Genomic DNA, 21,016 nt, shown 5'->3' with positions numbered 1-21,016 from the left:
AAAATGATCAGCATTTATGCTGATCATTCGCATATTGGAGAAAATCAGAGATAGTATAGATGTCTCTGCAGTGTACTCACAGAGAGACAAATTGAGTATTATTGCCTCTGGTTTTGAGAATTTGTGATACAATGCTTTCATCATGTATAGAATCAAATCACAAAGGAAAAATTGTATTATGCAGGTTATTTTGCTTCCTAAGTGAAAGAAATCTTGGAAGGCATCTGTTTCTCTCATGTAAGTGATTACAATTTTGTTTCCTTTTTTTTTTGGTTGAAACAGGCGCATTTTTGCCACCAGTTTTGGTCTAATCTCTGGCTTCATAGTCTTGGATATTTGGTGCATGTGAAATGTTAACACACCCTTACTGACGCAGACAGTTCAGGCAGCAGTAAAAAGCCTATTTCAGGTTGGGTGACTGACAGCATGACAGATGCCCAAGGTCTCTATGAGGCTTATATCTACATGGCCTTAGGCTTCCTGGTGGGAAAGGGCTGAGGGGGAAGGGACTGAAAGGTTTAGGAGTGGTGGTAGTGAGGAAAGATGGGAAAGAACACGTGGGGAAGGCCTTTGTTCAAAACTTTTTTAGCTTAGGTTTGCTGACAGCATGCCACTGCAACTGTGATAAGACATTTTGGGTGTATTTACGGTTGTGCTTAGTAGAAAAAAGTCTGAGCAACAGTATAATAGAAAGAACAATGGTGAAGACTACACTTGTCAGGTATCTTTAATAAGTCAACACTACTAAAGCAAACTGATGGGACTCTATGATTAAGAGATGATGGACATTATACTTGCTATTCAAAGGCTATCCTAAAAACCCATGCTATACTCTCCATTTCGAAACAGAAACAACCGGAAAAGAGGAAATTGTGCGTGCCTCCACACCAGGAAATGGACATAGTATTTATATCACCATTGGGATAGGATTTCTGGCACCAAAAAACTGTGGCACTTGCTATTTTGGTCAAAGGGTACCACGTTACAGCCAGGGGTTAGGTGTCTCAGTGCTTGTGCTTTGCAGACCTCATTCACTCCAGGCTGTTAAAATATCCCCAGACTGACAGACTACTAAAGCTGGTGACTTGCCAAACTTGTGTCCTAGATGCTGAATTCAGAACCCTACTTGAGATGATTGTTTTACATGGGGCTGTCAGCCATCACATTACTATCACAACATCAAAGGAAGAGGATGTTGCCTAGCAGAATGCTTAAGATACATCTCAAGGTGTTATGAGAGCTATTTCGATAGATGCAGGCAGAAAATGCTTTTGACTGGACAATATAAATGTGACATGATGAACAATCAAGGAAAGAAAAGTGGGGTGTTGTACTCATTTTATTTGTGTCGACCTGATAAAAGAGCCATTGCATTTGAGATATTATTACTAGGAAATAGCGGTTGTAAAGGCTTTTCTTCAATGATATGTCTCACCTCAGTACAACCAGTTAGAGGGAGTTTGAAATGCTTGTCTTATTAATACAAGTCAACTATTTTCTTAAATAAGAGTCAGGAAAAGTATAACAAATGATTTCAGTGAAATTGTCAGCACTACAGCATTTGGGTAAGGTTTGAAAAAAAAAACTTGGCCTCACATATAGGAAACATCTAAAAAGCATGAGGAGAAGTAACACGGCAGTTTTCAGGTACAAAGAACACAAATCTGATCATAGATTTGTGAACACAGCCTTTGGCATGAATCATGAAAAACGGCTCCTGCATTTCATGATTCAAGGAGGAAATATACACAGATATGCTTGATAAGATGATTACAGAAAACTTGTGATTTAAACAAAACAGTATGCCACATTGCAACTTAACAAACTGAGTTAGATTAACAGTCATTGTTGGTATGTACAAAGGTAATCAGGAAGAGATGAGGCAACATTTAGCTTGGAAAGCACTGTTGTCAGTTAGCCCGTGTGCCACACAAATGAATCATATTTTCTCACTCGTTCTCACATGATGACTGTCTCTGTATGAAAGGAGGAGTAGGTGAATGTTTGCCGTGGGGTGGCGATTGTGGGTTGTGCTGTTGGTGAGGGTGAGGGAGAGGATGTAGATGAGGTGGAGGAAGAGCGGTTAGCCCAGCGCGAGGGCGGACGTCTTTTTGCAGGACAAGCTGGCCGCGAGAAGCTCTTCTTGGCACTTACTGTGGACTCTTTGCTTTGCTGTAGAGACAAACAATTTGAAGAAATCTTATTGTTTTGCATGTATGGTTTAAAGTGGCACTCCAGCCAAAAAGAAAACTAATTCTGGCTACATTTGCTGTAAACTCTGATAATGCATCCTGAAGGTAGGAGGAACTTTTAAAAAACTAAAACTCCTTTGGCCTGTTTGAAATGCTTCTTGTTCATTAGCTGAATGCAAAAAAAAGTTAAAGTTGTTGCTATGAAGTCGAGTATCTTATTGCAACTGTCTTTAAAGAATCATTACAATGGATTAAAATGCAAACTTTGGGCCAAGATGCCCCTTTGAGTTCCAAACTGTAACCTGTCTTCTGTCAATAATTAACTATATATTCCAGCATTTTGGGCTTTCACAAAAAATGCAGATACAGACTTGTTTGCACTGAATGTCCTCTACTGAGAAAGCTTAGATAAAGAAACTTAATCGAGTCTTAGTGTTTTGATATACATCAGAGTGACCTATTTGCTAGTAGTCTGTAATCTACAAAAGAAACCTGCGACAAGGGTTGTTTCTCTGCTGGCCGTACGTAGATAGTTCCGTAATTGCACCACAAGGCCTGCCTCCTGTCTAAAAGCAGCTTCCAACAGAGCCAAAGATGAAAGGTTTGGATTTAAGACCGGGCAACAGTGCCAAAATTCTGTGCCACTAGTTTTTCAATTTGAGGGACTTGAAGAAAATGCTTCACCTCTTTAAAAAGAAGGTGCATTCATTTTCTGCACATACCAGAACTGAATAGTTCCTAACAGTGATGTGCTTGGCACTGTGCAATCTGGAAATATTTTTAATGGAATTCAGTATAAGGAATTTTAATTGTGCTCTTTTAAAGGTTTTGTGGAGTCAGGGTATTTTCCCTGATAAATTCTAAATATTTCCAGATGCATGAAAGAACCTTCACTGCAGCGCTGAAAAATAAAAAGTATACAAAATATTTTCTATTATGCTGCTTCTCCAGAGAATGATAAAGACTTGGAGACTGGTGAATTGACTGAGCATCTCTGTATTTGTGTGTATGCAGAGCATACATAGAACAGACATCTACACCTCCACCTCATATACTACTCCTCCCTCATGTGAACTATCTTCTGTGTATTTGGGTGTTCCAGTCTCAGGTAATGATACCAGTGTGACTGTATGAGGTTGTGACAATGTTTCTAGGCATGTTTTTCTATGCACTGGGGTACTGACCTTCACTGTTACATGTGCCTCTTTGTGGGTTACAGCCTGGTGGTGAGGTGTATGTGCAAGTCTTTGACTGGATCTAGACTGATGCTGTATTTCCAGCATATCCAACAGCTCTATGAGGTCCTCCTCCTTCCCTGGACTGGACTGTAAGTATGTGTCTTGTTGGGATCTTCCCATATTTTCATAACTCTTCAAAATTCTCTCCACTGCTCCATAATTGGAGCGGGACTCTACTGGTCGAGGGTAAGCAGCCAGAGTCATAGGTTTCCAAGGATTTTCATCTAAAACTCTTGACCTGGTGGACATGTCCTGCTTTGGACGTTCAGGCTGTTTAGACTTTGTTTCAGCAGGATGGGGATCTGAACCAACAGACTTTCCTTTACTCGGCTTATCTGTCTGATGTTTCAGCTGTGATGGACTTGCATCTAAATCAGTTTGACTGATTCTCAGACCTGGATCACACTGAGTGGTGGATGTCCTGTTCTGCAGGCGCAAAGCCTTCAGTTCCTTGTCTTCTGTGTGCGCTGGCAGGCGTACAAAGTCCTCATGCTTCACTACTGGATGCTCTGATAGGTCTGAAGTTACTTTCTTCAGTTTAACATCCTGCTGCTGAGGTGGAAGGTCAGAAATAGAGTCTCTAGTTTGGTGCTTTAACTGTGGTGATGTCTGAGGAGCAGTCTCTCCACATTTGCCCTTTGGATGCTGTACCACAAGATCAGATTGCACATCAGTTGGATTGTCCTCAATATAGGAAGATGGAACGGCAGTAGTACTGCCAAATGTACAGTGCACATCTGTGGAGCCAAGACTGTCCTCATTGTACTGAAAACCCATGCCTGCCTGGAAGAGCATACGGTTGAATTCAGCCGTTTTCCGTTCTAATGTCTCATTTCTTCGAGACACTTTGGTATTGATGCAAGGCATGGTTATGTCCAGAGTCTGCGCAGAGTCTGTAGCCGTGCCCTTGTGTGAGGAGTCTGTGAGATGATGCTCTCCCCTTAGGTTTTGTTTATTCTCTGCATCCGTTTGGTTTTGACCGCACTCAGCCCCTGCAGCCGCTATGTTAACATCTGAGAGGCATTTTTGGACAGGCACATATGTGGATGACTTGCTGCTGCCAAACCTGCTTCCATCACAGGACCATCGGCTCTGGCAGCAGCTGATATTGCACTTGGAATCAAGAGGCACTGAGCAGGACACGATCCCAGAGTCTGTCAGAATCTTTCCCTCGTTCTCTTGCAGCATTGCCTCAAATTTACGGACTATGGAGGGGCTGTTGCACTTTCTGTGAATGCAAGGGCTTTGACACCTTCTGTCTATGAGTGGTTCTGGGGCACTGGGCTCTATTTCTTTGGCAGGGGGACTGTTCAGGTACCAAGATGTGCTCCGGACAGGGATGGGAGGTGCTTGTCTTCTCTTCATAGGCAGCTTAGTGTCACTCTCAGTCCTGCTGGATTCCTTTTTGATGTCCTCCCAGTTGATCCATTTTGGGTTGTCAAGGGCTTTGCACCACTCATTCAAGCTGAAATCTGCGGTTCCCGTTTCCAATTCATCCTTCTCTGCCACCCCAATCTCTTCTGGAAAGAACACTGACTCAGTGCGGCTTCTGAAGTAGAAAATAAAAGACAAAAGACCATTACCCCATGAAGTGTGTGCAGAATATTCCCAATGTGTGAAAAACTGCTGGAGATTATAAGCAATTACCTCTTGACATCAGACCTCTTTCTGATCTGATCCTGGTAGCTGCACAGTTCCTCACTTACCCTTGCTATTTCTTTAAGAGCCTACGATAAACGAAATGTCACAGGGTTGGTTAGTATTATAGCAAAGAACCTTTCGGTCACAAATAAAACTTGAGCAAAAGGATAGTACAGTGATAAAGGAAAAGATGCAGCAATGCAGAGATGGTCAGACTAAGCAGGGCCAGGAAACCAAATATTACATTCAATATGTCCCAATATTGCAAGCCAAGAAACTCACAGCATTGAGGGCCATTGTGTTCTTTTTTTTATCACTTGCACAGCTGATGTCCATGCTCTGAAACCTTCTGAAGGGGCTGACGAGATCCTCTTGTCCTATAGACATAGGCTCATTCCCAAGTCCTTTACTGAGACACCCATGCAGAATGTCCTCCAGCTCTGCAGTATTAATGGCCCCGAGCTCCCCGTGCTCATACTTCCCAGAACTGCGCTGCTTTGATGGTTCAGTCTGAATACTGCAGCGCTGGTCACTGGGTTCACTGCAGTTATGACTGGAGTCAGTGCTGCTATGGCTGTGCTGGGTGAGAGGCTCAGAGTAGCTGCTGCCATGGGCCTCTGAGGGGTCAGTTAGAGAACTAGACACAGTGCTGGGGGAACGTGTACTGAGCCTTATAGCACGCCTTTGTACGTCAGCATTTGGTCCAACAGCACCTCTCTCCCGATGGGCCTTCACTTCACTATACAGCTGAAACAGACAAGTAGACATAAAGAAACTCACGCACAGGCTCAGCAATATCTCAAGATTATCACTTGCAAACACAATGTAGAATGTCTCCTAGTGTATGTGCTCACAAATCCAAGGCAAAGTGAATTACTGCTTTCTTTCGCTTTTCATCTGTTCTTTTGTTGGCTTTGAATTTGTATTTGAGGCCAAATGCTCACATGTTTTTTCAGAGCATATTGTTCCAGTGGTTTAGTTCCCAATCCGGTTCTTTTATGTCATTAAAAAGCTAATCTCTTTTCCAAAGAGTGTCAGATTTAAATCCATTCTGCCAGATCTCCCCAGGGGTTCAGTAATTCCATCTCCCCCTTTTTTTCACCGCCCACTAACAGCCCAAGACTGCAGCAGAGCATGTCTCAGATCAGTCATACAGGAACTAAAAAATGGCAACAAAGTTCTTCCTATTTTGTGTATTCTGGTTTAGCTGGTTTAGTAGTCCTACAATGGAATGTCTACCTCTGATGCTGTAGTTCTTACTACTTTTAACTACTTAGACAAAAGCTCAAATACATTAACATATTCTAAAAAGCAATATTTTCAAAAGGACTTCTATATATTCAAGGACTTCTGAAAGCCAATAATTAGATGGATCTAGTGGGGTAGATTAGGGTTGAAGCTAAAGTCTGCATGAATGCAGATCTCCAGGAACAGTGTTGGTGACCACTGATGCACATTATGTGTCTTCACCTCTCTGACTTCAGACATTCCTGAACTCAGCTCTACTTGGAGATCTATCATCAGCAATCAAGCAATGAGTTTCGAATAAACAGACAGCTGTTTGTTTGTTTAGATGACTTTTAGGGTGTGGCAGACTGTATCCTGGGCTTGGCGTCCATCTGCAGACTCACCTCCTCAATTTTGCATTGCATGTCCCTGAGCTGGCTCTCCCACTCCTTCCTCTCCAAGTCAAATCGTTCCAGCAGCTCGGATTTCTCCCTCATCCAGCTCCTCTCACTATGCTCCAGGCGGCAGCGCAGGTCCATTGCTGCAGTATGGGTGTCTGCCAGCAGCCTCTTCTGCTCCTCACGCTCCCTCCTCAGCGTGTCTCCAGTCTCGGAATTCTTCACCGTTCCCACCACTGTACTATGTCCTTTGGCCTCCAACTGCAGAGGGGAAGGGTCAAGTATTTGTTAAATGCCACAGGAGAACAAGGGTGTGTGAAGGATATTTCGAGGAAAAAGCTAAAACAGTTTTTGAAGAGAAGTGGAAGTAAAGGGGTTAGAAGGACAGGAAAATTCTGGATGGCTGGCATGTTCAGAGGATATAACAAACTATCTGTCTTCACGCTCATCCCATAGAACATTTAACCAAAGCCTACTCACACATACTGGTGAATAGGTGCGGAAAGATTGCATATGCCGTAGAGAGGCCACAAGGGCATGGTGGCCTCCACGACACTTAGTGAGCACTGACACAACGCACACTACTTGTAACTGGGCCTGCAAAACTTTCTAGAAGAAGAAGATCCATGTCACAAGACAGATACAGACTTGGCAATGATGCTTGCATCTGATGCACTTTCACGTTAGTAAAAAGAGAAGTTTGATTGGTTTTAGGAACCAACTACAGGTGCAAGATGTCAGATTAGCAATGTTTCATTGCAGCGTGTTTTGGGACACCTCTGCATAACATAAAACTGTAGAGATGTAAACAAAGTCATTCAGAGTGGTTCACTGTAGAGAAACATATCAACTCAGAATTCTTTACAGTGATGATGATAGAACCCAGGGGTTTGAGTGTTAAGTAAGGCATCCAATAAAGCCATTTTATTTACTATCCAAAATGACCAGTGAACCTAAACATATTTTTTGAGTTTTTATAAGTTTTTGTAATATTGATAATGGTATATTTGTGGTTAATCAAATAAATAAATAAATAAAAGGGGACTATTCTGCCTTACTGTATGTATCACTCCACAATGAATGTATTTAAAAAAGGTTTTAGTCCAAAACTTTTAAATATGCATTTTCTGCATATTTAGCCTATTTATTTTGGTTTAGGCATTTGAGTTCATTCAGAAGTGAACAACAGCGTGGTAATTTATGGGCATACCTCTGGTAGTGATATAAATCATGACGTTGTGTCTGTAGCAATGGCAGGTGTTTAAACAGCCTGGTTCTTTGACTTGGTTTACATATCCCATTGAGTGGCCTCTTAAAATGGAAACCCTGCATTCCTGTCAAGAATCCTGTGTAGCTCTCCTCAACACTGAAACCAATTTCATCACCTACCACTACTGTGTCAAGATACACGTCTTGAAAAGCTGTTGATAGCTTCATTGGCAACCTTGTATAAGGGCTTTTTCTTGAATGCAGCTTCAAGGATTTACTAAGCACTGGGATGAAATGATAGATGCAACTTGTTTTAAAGTTTGAAGTACAATATAATTAATTTACTTTTCAAGTTATTAAATATACCAAGCTTTATTCCATGTACTATGTAGTTACTTGCAGGTTATCCCAGACAAAAATATCATAGTGAGGATAATGATTTTGGCTTTGTCCAAAAGTTATGGCATTATAGTTACAACAAGTCACAACCCTTTCATATGTTATTTATTTATTGCTTGTTTGTTTCAGTCTTTTTGTGTCAGGTAAACACATATTGAGCAATCCACCATCTGCCCCAAAGCACAAACACAGACAGAAATAGGACAGCTCTTCATAGCAACAAAACCAGATTCAAATATGGCCTGTATAAACAATGAACCACTGGACCACAAAAAAGGTTAGGACATGGTCATTATATGCATTATATTGGCACAGTGCAAACCCAGGGCATGTGAAACGCTGCACTATTTATTTTGCGCCATGTGATCAGGTTTGAGGGAAACAGTCTGCTGCTTTAAAGCTCAGTTTAAAATATGATCATTGCTGTGGCTGTGTGACTGAGGCTCTGTCTCTGGGTAAGAGTGTCACAGAGGCAGTCCTCTATAAATAGACAGCAAGACCAATGCTTTAGCATCTCACATTCCTAAGGGTGGGGGCACAGGGACACACAGAGTATACCACTTCTGCTCTAAAAATCAAAATATGCAGGGAAATATACTGGCAAATACCCGGCCACAAAAGCCTGGTGGTAAACCCGGGACGTCCTCTGGGCCTGCAGTATAAGCTGTGGTAGGATGTGGATTGTAGAGAAAACAGCTTTTACAGTTTCATTTGACTCCTCCCTGGATTCTATTCTCCATGCCAACCAATACTTCGGCTTGGTTTGTGTGACTAAATGCAGATTTTTTCCACTGTTCTTTGAGAGAAACAAGTGCAGCTGTGGTGTTGTGAGTGAACTGATTGGCTAGGCAAACAGAAAATTACTGACTTGAAGCAAAACACTTGCAGTCCATTCGTCTAGATGCAGAAATCTTGATTAAAAGTTATCTCTGATAAACATCCATTTATAAATGATACAGCTAAGCTTTTGTAGCATCTTGGCTGCAACATTAGAGAACTGTCTGGAGTCAAGGTCCAAGCCCAGTATGAACTATCCAGACAAATCTGTATCTAATATCACAGCACTTCCTGCCTGAGGTACATACACCCCTACAGCATTCCACAGCACCACTCCTCTCCATCTCCTTTGCCCTGCAGTCTACTACTGTATTAGGAAGGCCTTCCAGTGACTCACTCTGAGCGTAATGCATAAACTACCGGTGGGGATTAAACCAGCTCCCGTTAAAAACGATAAACACACTAGACAGTCTGGACCGTGTCTTTATAAGGGTGTCACAGACAGGAGTTCTGAGAGAGCAAGACCAATCAATAAGCTGTAGAAGTTTAAACAGACATAGGAAAGAAGGCAAACAGAGCGGACGTCTGAAATAGCACCCTGCTTTTCTGAAGTCTTTTTGTAAAATCTAAATTAGGGATGGCTCTGTGAGCATGGCCGCACAATAATCAAGAGCATATTTGACCCAGTTTGCAGAAAAATGCAAATACCAATAGTGACTGGTAATACCAATGTATTACTAATAGTAACATATTGCAGAAGTACCAACGTCCTACAAACTAGAAGCTACTTGTAACATACAAACTGTTGTGGGTCGGGTTCATTCTGGGTCAAATGTCAGTAACACTTTTAAACATGTAGACTACCACTGGGATGAATTCAGGTCACATGGGACATAAGGTCACATGGGACGCATGTCACAGACCCTGAATGGACCTTTCATTTGCTTTCCCCTTACAAATTACCTTTAATTTAATAAGCCCATTTACAGCATATTCTCCAGCTCATTTACAAAGAATATACCAGGAAACATAGGCTGAAATTGGAACACAGGGGATTTTCTTACATTGTCAGAAAATACCAGAATCCAGCCTATCAGAGGGTTGTGAGTGATCTCTGTTGGCTGATGTTCGAATTAACAGACAGCAAACAATTTCATGTCTTAATAAACAGGTTTTAGGCACTTAGAAAAGGGTAAAACTTTATTTTGATGGTGCACTGATTCTTTGTAGATGCTCAGTTTATTTTTAACTAACATTTAACTAAACATCTATCAACTGAAAAGATTCTATTTAATCTGTCCCTAACCCTAACCTAACCTAATCCTAACCCTAACTTCAAGGCAAAACCTACACCTACTTCTCAACCTAACCCTAACTTAAATGTTGTTGATAATCAACTGAGTATCACCAGAATGTTAATAATATAAGTATCTGTAGATCATCTATAGGAGACAATCCAAATAAAGTGTGACAGAAAAAAAAGTAATATGTTGAATTTACATGATTCAAAAATGTACATTATTTAAACAAGAATAAAACATATCACATCAACACAATTCCCTTCTGACTGTAACTGATATATTTTATTAAAGTGGAAATGATACACAGGGTTTAACCAAGTCAATCCAATGCATTATTGTTATTATCCGCCTCGCCCACCCCCGACTCCCCAGTGCAGCCACGGTACGGTACCTGCGCGATCCTGCATTTCAGGTCTGCTCTCTCCAGCTCCCAGGCGCAGCGGTCCTTCGTGTACTGCAGCTGCAGCTCGCTCCGTCTGCCTTCTTCCCTTTTCACCTCCAGCTGCACCTCTTCCAAAACCGTCTTCAGGTCCAACAGTATCCTTCGGTTCTCTCCACCCTGTGGAAGGAAAAGCGGATACATTGTTTTAAAAGTTCAAAAGCAACACTGATCGCAGGCTAATCCCTGCGCTGCGCTGCGCTTTCTTTAATAAGCCTGCTTTCATTTCTTTACTTGTATATCAGCCACTTCTCTTAAAAGACCCTCCTTCTCCCTTGCCCACTCGTCCCTCTCCTGGCCGTAGCGCCTCTTCATCTCCTCGAGCTTCTTCTTCAGACGCGCGTGCTGGCTCTGCAGCTCGCGCCACGGGCTCTGCCCTTCGGGGCTGGCCGCAGGTCCGGGTGAAGGCTCGAAGAAGTGAGCTCCGGACGCGGGAGCGGGTCTTGGGCTGCGGCTCCGTCTCCTGCCCCCTTCTCTCTCCGGCCTAGAGCAGGGCACAAACTCCCAGCCCTGCGCTTTGCTCACATAACCCGCTCCTCCTCCTCCTCCCAGCCGAGCCGTTCCCGAACGCGCCCCACATCTCATGCGCTCACAGCTCCACTCCGCACGGCAGGCTGGGTCTCAACGGTGCTCGGCTGCAGTCCTTCATCAGGACCGTGAGCTGCTGCTGCTGGAGCCCGAGTCCGTTTCTCTGCCCCGGCCATGTCACCGCAGCCCGCCGCTCCTCGCAGCCAGGCTTTCTCCTCCACACTCCTCTCACCGCGGCACCAGAGCCTCGCACTGCTGCTAACCGAGTTCACCAGCGTCTTTACTCACATTGTTTTCGTCCTTCTTCTTTCTGTTATTTATTACCCCACATGCTGAAAGACAGCGAGCCTACTCATCCACTCGGTATAGAGAAACTGACACCGGCATACTCGAGTCCTCAGCTCAAAATACTCCGAGCCGCACTGATGCAAGAGTTTGGGTTTATTTTTACTCCGTGGCTGCCTGACGCAGCCCACTCCGCTCCATGACGGGGCAGAGGAGACTTTTGTTTATCACAGGTAGGCCAGACCGAGCACAGAGAGCATCTGCATTAGCAACAGAGCAACGAAACCAGGTCATTCAGAGCTAGAGGACTGTAACCCGGGCTACAAATTAGGTTAATGTAGCACACGGCGGCTATCCGGCTAACCTTCAGTTAACTCTGGAGGCCGCTCCAATAAACACAATGGAAGTGAACGCGGACTTTTATCTCCCTTCCCTAGCCTGGTGCGCGCGCTTAAGGCAGAAGAGTAATGAAAGCTGGACGGGTGCAGAGCGTGCCTTACCTCGGAGCAGTGTGAGAGGTGCTCTGTAGAGCCAGAGGAGCTGAGAGCGGACGGCGAGTGGACAGAGGAGCAGCGCTGAAGTTCATGGGGAGTTTTCAGCCAGTTTTACGCTATGAATGGTGACCGCTGGACTGGCCCGTTTCCGCGCATCTCTCTTCCAGCTGCTTATAACAGCACACATGACGGTCTAGAGCTCGTCTACACACACTCCTCCTGCCCCACAACACACTGCAACCATTACTACAGTCTCCTCAGTCCGCACAGATCCTAACAGGAGCCTGTCTCGACGGATTCAGCCTGAATGCGATTATCCTCTAAACACTCCCTCCTCACAATGCAGGCATTTCTCCCACAAATGTTCCTGCCCATAAAATGGTTCTGGTTACCTTTCAAGGAGTAGAACCACCGACAGTGGACAAATGTTGTTTCTAACAGGGGTGGAGGAAGTACAGAGAAATTATACTTCAGTAAAAGTGTGAGTGCTTTGTCAAAATTGTACTCAATTTAAAGTATGAAGACTCAAGTATACCTGAGTGAAAGTTTAAAAAAAGGTAGGAATGGATCAGTAAGAGAAATGTGAGCTGACGCGGATGTCAAATATTTTTCTTGTACATGATGCCAACACCAATACCGATACAGAAACATTTATGAAATGTAAAAATCGGCACTACATCTACCGAGAGTAAAGAGAAATGCAACATTTATTTTTAGAGGTTTATAAATGCAGATACCTTTAGTACAGCAGCCCAGCGTCACCTAAACGGTATGCTCTTCCGGAGGACAATAATTACATAATCAAATTTTCGATTAAAATATCGGTCAAGTCTAAACATCTGTCTGTTGCTGATAATTTTATAAAAGCAAATATCTGCCTATAATGATATGATATTGTGCATCCCTAAAAAAAGTAGTGGGACTGAAACATATTAGCGTATAAAAGTAAAACTATATAGAAGTAAAAAGCAATGGTATGTGATGCAGCAGCTGATTAACAGTATTAGTCCTCCCATAAAGACAGAGATGTGTGCAGTTTCATTTTAAACTGACTTTAATAAAGAACCACGCACTGAAATGCATTGGCTCGACTGAAAGGAGATCTCATGGTCTTTGAGATTTGTAAACAAAAATGTATGTTTTTTCTCTTGAAATGTAATTGAGTAAAAATACAAGTATTCAGCTTCAATAATACTCACGTATTCATCTTTCAAATCTTTCAAATTCATACTTACAGTATAACAATATACCATTAGATAAGTATTTTCTACCTCCGGTTTCTGGTAACTGAGAAAGAATGTCCTATTTCATCAACATACTACACCTATTCAGTGTTTACCCAGATCACTTGTAGGTTGATTCTAAACATCTACATTCTAAACTACAATGTTGTAATGGATATTTTTTTTACTTACCTCCCTGACAGGCTTTTGTAAAGATGATTTGTAGACATCACTGTTGGTTGAAAGCATGTGTTTGGTTGAGTAACTGTAGTCCATGCGTAAACTGATGAAAAGCCTCCTGTACCTTGTATAACCTTAATGACATATCCAAAATCAATCAAAAAGAAAAATAAAACAAAATAAAACAAAATGTGGCTGTAAAAAAGGGACGGGGGGCTTACAGAACAAAGAAAAGGGTGAAAAGAAAGACCAGTTTGAAAATAGTGGCATATGATAGGGAGGAGAACAAAACAAGAATGAGGATGAGCAAAATGATAGGCTGAAACATCTGGATGAGTGGGTGTGAAAAAAGTACAAAATGAAAAGTAAAGGAAAATTAATTGAATAATGTAAGAACAGAGAAAAAGTGAGATATTGTAGTAAATCAGAGATCATAAACAATGAGCAATTAAACTTTTAGACACTAATCACAAAGTTTTATAAAAATTAGTAATAAAAACAACTTTGAATAGAAAACATTTCAGCATTAAATAACTACATTTGAAGGAAAAATAAACAAAGACACAAGTATTGTTTGATGTTTTGAACATAGGGAAGAATTGGTCTTGCATTTGTTTGAACTTACAGAGAGAGGCTCTTCACTTTCCCGATCTTCTGGTTTAGGAACATCCAAGCGGTCGATAAAGCTCTGAAGCTCTTTCCTGAAAGCTTTCATCTGGGCATTAATACGGTAGAGAAGCTCATGCTCACGTATCCGGCTGCCTTCGTCATCCTCGTCCATCCGGCCAAACAGCTCGCCATTCGTCACATACACCCGCGCTTCAGCAATGATGGTGCTGGTATCAGCAATCAGTCTGTCGATGGTCCTGCTTAAACGCTCTGCCTCCATGCGAATATCAATCATCTGCTGCCGGTCCTTGAGGCTTCGAGATAAAAAACGGCTGTCAGGGGAGTACAGGGAGCGAGTGGGTGTGAGGCATCGGATGTTGCGGACTTCTTCCGAGTCGCTCTCCCCGCCGATTGGGCCTTCTCGCTTGCGGTGAGGTGGGAGGCGTGCGGAGTCGTCATCACTCTCCCTGCGGCCACCATCACTCTCTGCATCACTGTCTCGAGGGCTGGGACTGCATGATATAAACCAAATACCATATTGCAATTATACTGCTAGCCACTGAAATGACAATGTACCTGGCAATATACACTACAGGCCTTTTAAAGCTGAGTACTATCAGCACTGCAATTTATGAAGCAAAATAGTGATTTAATGTATGTCAATGTGATCGCTCAACAATTTCCGAACCCCTTCTTGTGGTACCCCACTATTAATTTTAGTTACTATCCAATAATTGGTTCGGCTATTCAATGCTTCATTAAAATTCAATCCAGTGTGCTGCTCATGGACTGGGGTCACTGAGGAGAAATCTGGAACCAAACGTGTTTGTCTAAACAGCTCACATGATATTTTTTAAAGGAAGGCTTGTTACTGCATTTATGCTCATTTGTATTTATTCTAATGTTATATGGTGTTTTTACATGTAAAATACACACTTACATTATAAATTGCCTTAAACAATTTGCGTAGAAGACTTCACAGATGATGGTGAAACATTTCTGTAAAGATTTGATTGCATTCAGCCAAGGGATGTAATGGTACGTGTATTAGTCCTGAACTGTCATGGTATGGACATTACAGTTCGGTGCATGCAGTCGTACAGAAAATACGCTGTATGTATGAAGACTGATGTATCGCGAAACCAAATTTCACAAGTGCAAGTTCCATCTGGAAACCTTAAGCTGTAGGCCATTCGCAGGTTAGCAGTGGTGGTCCACAGAGGCCCCTTCTTCTGCAGCTAACTTAGCGCCAAATGATCCCATCTAACGAAAATTCATAACTGCAGCAGCATCCTAACTCCTGACCCAACTGTGAGGCTGAGTTTGAGGTGTTTGACCAGTGAGCTAAAGTGAGCAAAAAAAAAACAAAAAACGCTGAAATTAAACAAATGAAACAAGGCAGCTTGCAGTATTTTGCGCCTGTGAAGAAATTTTTGCTTTTTCTGCTCCTAACTACAAAATCACAACTGAAGTTGAACTAACACATTAGTTACACATTAGTGACTTTTTCCATTGAGTGCAAATGACTCTACAGGCTACAGCCAACTACCTCGGGGCGACTATACGACACTATGTGGAACAAACTGTAACTTGCACTTCTGTTCAAAATAAATAAAAAGAAACCTAGCCTTATGCTTTTGGGTGTTTTTGCTGCTTTTTCCCCGTTGTACCAAACTGTGATGTCCAAACCGCAACATGAACCTAACCATGTAACTTTTGGCTACCATTTAAACCCAAATTCAGCCACAAGAGAAGGTTGGTAAGAATGCTCACGGAACACATATATATCACTATATTGACCCTTTAAACTCTAAGGCCCTGTATGCAGGCCCACACTTCAGTTCCCACTCTCTTAACTACATAATACATGATAGTTTCACAGTTGTTAGCAAATAATTCATAGTGGTTGCTGAATAAAAACTCTAAAGATTAACAATTCAATACCAAGCCTAGGGTTCAAGAAGTTATCGAATAATACACTGTGCAGCCTTACCGAGGGCTGGGCCGGATGCCCAGGTGTGATGCCAGGTCATAGCGCTGCATGTTTGAAAGCAGTACGCGGTTCTCATACTGCAGCTGCATCACTTTCCCACTCAGCTCGTTGATCTGCAGTCTGGCAGCCTTCAGCTCCTCCTGCAGGGCTTCGGCCTTGGCCGCGTCCGCCGCTGCCCCTCCACTGTGACGGGGACCCTCATGTGATCCAGCCTTGTACTTAAGCTTGTTCAGCTCACCTGTCACCCGCTTATTCTGCTCCTCCATGTCTGCCAGGTTGCGGCGCAGCAGCTCTGCCTCGTCCTCCACCAGCTGCAGCTGCTGCCGCAGCTCTGACAGTGCCTCGCCCTGTTCCCGTGACACAGGGTCCGACGCGCCCCCCGCCAGCTCCTCCCCACGCAGGTCGTCCAGCTCTGCCTTCAGCCCTCGGTTCTCCACCTCCAGCTCCACAATCTTCCGGCCGAGGATGTTGGCCTCTTCCTCCACCAGCCGCAGACGCAGCTTCAGCTCAGACTCACGTGTGGTAGGGGGTCCCCCGGCCTCGCCCTTAGGGAGAGGGCTGTCCACGTCGCCATAGAAAGAGCGATACTTCTGGAGCTCCTGTTCCAGCCGGTCCTTCTCTTTGTCTATCTTAGCCATCTTCTTCCTCATCAGTACAGCTTCTTCTTTAATAAGAGCCAACTGGCATTTCAGATCTTCATTTTCCTCCTGTAAAGACATTTTACAACATAAGAAACTCCTCAGAATCAGTGTCAGTGTCACAGGTGATTCCAACTGAAATATTTTATGAAATGGTCATATAGTAAGTAATTACTTTGATGGAATTTACATTATAATTTGACATATTCAAACGTAGTTGTTATTGTTTCATTGTTTATACCTCTGTTGGAGTCTGTGGAGTTTTCTTTTCTGATTTCTGCGCATCTTTGCCTCCCCTTCGTTTCAGAGATGCCTGATGAAAATGGAATAGAAATTAAAAGGCTGTACAATATACCTGACCGACTACTTTCTGGACGTGCAACCATGACTGTGCATTTTAGAATTGTATTATATTTTATGAAGCAATAATGGGCCTTAGGGGAAAAATAATTCAGTTATCTCTAAAAGATGGTGCTTGTAAAGTGCTGTGACTCACTTTAATTCCCTCAAGTACTTGTTAATTGATCTTAAATTGTGAGTATCTTACAAATGCCCTCACCTCTTTAGCCCTCTCCAGCTCGTTCTGTAAAGCCTGCTTCGTCACCTCCACCTCAATCAGCTGCTGTCTCAGTCTTTCATTCTCATCCTCTGTTTTTGTCCTTTTCTCCTCCACATTTTCCAGCTCGTTATGCAATCTCACAGATACATCCTTTGCCACCTGCAAAAAAGAAAGAGAGAGCTGGGTTTTCATAGATTATGCAGCTTATACACCACCTTCAGCTTTTTCAGGGCATGGATATAAAAACACTAGGTCTAATGAAGAGTGACATCACATTTGATGAAGTTCTTTTCAGTATGAAGACTTGGTGCAACCTCTGATCTATTTACAGAAGAACATGTGTAATGTCTTCTAATCAGAGCCCCAAAGGCTCAGGTACTATAGATGTTCTACTTTTCCCTTTCCTAGGGGTCCAGGGACCAGATGTATTAAAGCAATGGTTCAGCATAAAATTTTCCACTTATCCTGCACATAAGACATTTTGATGTTTAAAATTTGCTTTGTTCGTTTCAACAAGAGGTGCTGTCCCCAATTCAGACTCCCCTTCATGTGAAAGCACTTGGAATTTGAAAACTAGGCTAGATTTAGATTTGGAAACTAGACTAGATTTGCGATTTGTGTTGTTTCCATTTTTAAACATGTATCTTCAGTTAGAAAATAAAAAGTATTATATTAAAAAATATTTATTAAAAAAAAAAACATATGTAGCACACACATGTCTGCATGACAGGTGCAAATGGGAAGGAGACTCAGAATTCAGCACCTGTTATCTAAAATGACAGCCGCCAGTGTACACAGTGAAGTTATGTTCATGTTTATAGTTCACTGTAAGTCATACTGTGTTCTTAACAAAATAAACAAGTCTGTGTGGCCTTTAAGAAGATCTGAATGTGGTTTGATTGTGTTGAGAGAAGTTTTGGGGATGTATTTATATAACAGATTTGGGTGATGATTGATTTCTAGTGCTTGTTACCAACAGTAGCTTTGTAGCTTCAGAAAAAAAAATTGTACGCCAACCATCAAAGTGAATTTGAAATTGAGGAAATCAGGGTTTACGGTGTGTCACGCTATAGCACGTCCTATATTATCTGTTGTCCCAACTATACATTGAATCAATCAGTCGTTACAAAATCTACAATTGCATTTGGATTCAGGGTCAACACCATCATAATCTCCACCTTTAAATCTTGCTCCAGACTCCGTAGCAACTCTCCATCAATCTCGCCTGTTTCGGCGTATCGTAGACGCTTCCGCTCTGCCTTTCGCAGGCGATACTGGAGGATCCTGCAGTTCTTGTTGGCTCTCTCCAGCTCACGGCGCAGGTCCTGCAGCTGGCAGGCATCCTCCTCGTAGAAAGTGTCTCTCATCTCATCCATCTCTGCCCGCATCTCCTCAATTTCATGCTGATGAATTAAATATTACGAAAGTTAAAGGGATATCAGTGAAAATGTGCAGCAAAACTCATTCCATTTTCAGGCAAATTCCTGAGTGACATACCCAATCCTCCGGGCTTACCTTTAGGTCATCGTTTTCGTCGTTCAGCCTCTCAATTTCGGCCTGTAATTCTTCGTCCATCTCAGACACTGCCTGAGGAGGCCTGTCCGCCGCCTCAGGCGACAGCTCCATCGTCTCCTTGGGTGGAGAGTTTGCCGTCTTGGTCTGCGCTCCTCCTTCTTTCTTCAAGCTCTTGTTCATGTGAAACTGGATCAACTCAGTCTGCAGGCATCCCTCCCTCCAGAAGCCAGGTCCACATCCTACAGGGTGCTTAGCTGCCTGCTTGCTGCCGCCTACCGCCCCCTCTGCTCTCTGACTCTTACCTTTACCCTGTGAGGACTTGGAAGAGCTCGGCTGATCGGACACTACGCGGTTAGTGTCGCCCTTTAACGGGGAGTCGTCGGTGCCGCCCGAGTCTTCAGCGGAGCTGGTGCGCTCCTCGATCTTCTTGGCCTTTTCTGCTCTTCTCAGAGTGGGACTTTCAGACGCAGAGCTTTTGCCGGACTGCTTGTCTTTGCCGGTGTTGGCCGGAGAGCTGCTGCGGCTGTTTCTGCCGCCGGGCTTCGATGAGACGGCTTTGCCTTTGGAGGGCGTTTTGGGTGTAACGTCTTTGCCTCTGGCCGGGGAGGATGCTCTCTGCTGCTGCTGCTTCATGCTACTATTGTCTGTCTGCCGCGGGCACTCTCCGGCGCCCCCTGTGGCCGGATTCATCGTGTCGTTTGATAGTGCTCAGGTGTCACCCATCGTCCATTCCCTCCTCCGCTGTCTAAAAGGAGGGATGGAGTCAACAAATGTGATCTTCAACGCGAACACACCGGAAAAGAAACGTTTCTACATGCATTAAATATCAATATTACCGTCTGCAGTCCACCCAAAGCTCGCTAATGTAGCCTAGCATAGGCCACCAGACCAAACACACAGCCTGTGTGCTCCATAAACAGGTTTCATTTACTCTGACTGCTGGATTTCGCAACATCGAACCACATTTTTTACAAATTACAAGTCAAATAGCTATCATGAGTGTTGACAAATCGCTGATAACCGATAAGAGCTTAGCAGACCCGGTCATCGGTTAGACGGATGTGCGCTCGTGGTCATTAAAGAGGCGTCGATTTTACGCATGGCCTCTCCCTAAAGACTGACTTGCACTGACACTGCTCACAGATAAGCACAGTATTTTTTAAGTAAAGGCCTGTTTAATGCCCTGTGTCGGATTTACACCAGTTTACATTCGCTTATCCAGGGACTCAAGACTTAAATATTTTTATTATATTTTATTAAATGTAATAACACATTTACAAACACACTCAACGATACTCATTGCCTTCAGCTAATTTCCTGAAATAGCAATAGCTTAGCAGCTTGTGCATTTTTGGGATACTTGTTTACAACGTTAATTTAAGAGATTTCAGGCGAGGCTAACCTACTAATATTCTGTCTCGTTGCTCAAGAGCCCCCATGTCATGTATCAGTTTCACCTGGACTATAAATAGCCTATGCGAGTGGTCTTTCTATTCAATAGTTTACCAAACTGTGACCAATTCTGAGCTATTTAGGCCCCTTCTAAAGCGAGGCGCCTTGTTTATAACCTTTCCAAGGTGACCGCCTACAATGATCAGACTACAGAGGCACTCAGCTTTCCATCAACAGGCCTACAGACAAAAGACAGTCACCGTGTACACGTCCGTAAAGTCCTAGTATTAGAAGAGAGGCCTTACCGTTTCAGCATCCCAACCTGTCCTGCACTCTGCTGAATGGAGTGATGGAGAATGGAGGAAGGAGAGAGAGGGGGGGGGAGAGAGAAAGAGAGATGCACACAGAGGCGCTGCTGCTGCAACAGCACCACAGTAAGACACGGTCAGGCGATGACGTCACTGGACGGGCGGGGCCTCAGCGACAATAGAGAACAGAGAAACCTGTCTGACATGGAAGTGATGTAGCCTACTAAAATTAAACCCAGTACTTAAAGGATGAGGCAAACCTGACAAATTGCGTCAGGCCTGAGAATTCTTGCTCACAAGGAATAAGCCCAGTCCGCCAAGATGGAAAATGTAGGCTAGGGAAATAGCAGCCAGCCTCTTGTGGGGAGTATTGTTAAGTAAATCAATCTGTCATGCTTTTGACAAAGTTATGAAATTGTGACTATCTCTATGTGCTCATGGCAGGCTGAGAGGAGGTTTATATAGAAGGAG

General features: G+C 43.3%; 1 protein-coding gene across 1 annotated transcript; it reads right to left on the bottom strand.

Annotated features, from left to right (window-relative positions):
• Positions 1-1,321: 1,321 nt before the first annotated feature.
• On the bottom strand, positions 1,322-20,649 carry LOC118813184. The gene is given in 18 exon segments (XM_036578390.1): positions 1,322-2,172; positions 3,377-4,979; positions 5,078-5,157; positions 5,354-5,818; positions 6,703-6,957; positions 10,774-10,941; positions 11,056-11,373; positions 11,375-11,401; positions 11,448-11,607; positions 12,135-12,209; positions 13,544-13,665; positions 14,157-14,652; positions 16,134-16,840; positions 17,013-17,084; positions 17,331-17,489; positions 18,509-18,733; positions 18,846-19,590; positions 20,543-20,649. Coding segments are annotated over 17 exon segments (5,835 nt in total). The 5' UTR covers positions 19,536-19,590; positions 20,543-20,649; the 3' UTR covers positions 1,322-1,959.
• Between the last annotated feature and the right edge of the window lie 367 nt (positions 20,650-21,016).

Source organism: Colossoma macropomum, unplaced genomic scaffold (genome assembly GCF_904425465.1).
Source record: "Colossoma macropomum unplaced genomic scaffold, Colossoma_macropomum, whole genome shotgun sequence".
Lineage (NCBI taxonomy): Eukaryota > Metazoa > Chordata > Actinopteri > Characiformes > Serrasalmidae > Colossoma > Colossoma macropomum.
Note: the sequence above shows the minus strand (reverse complement) of the source record. Positions and strands in the feature narration are given on the sequence as shown.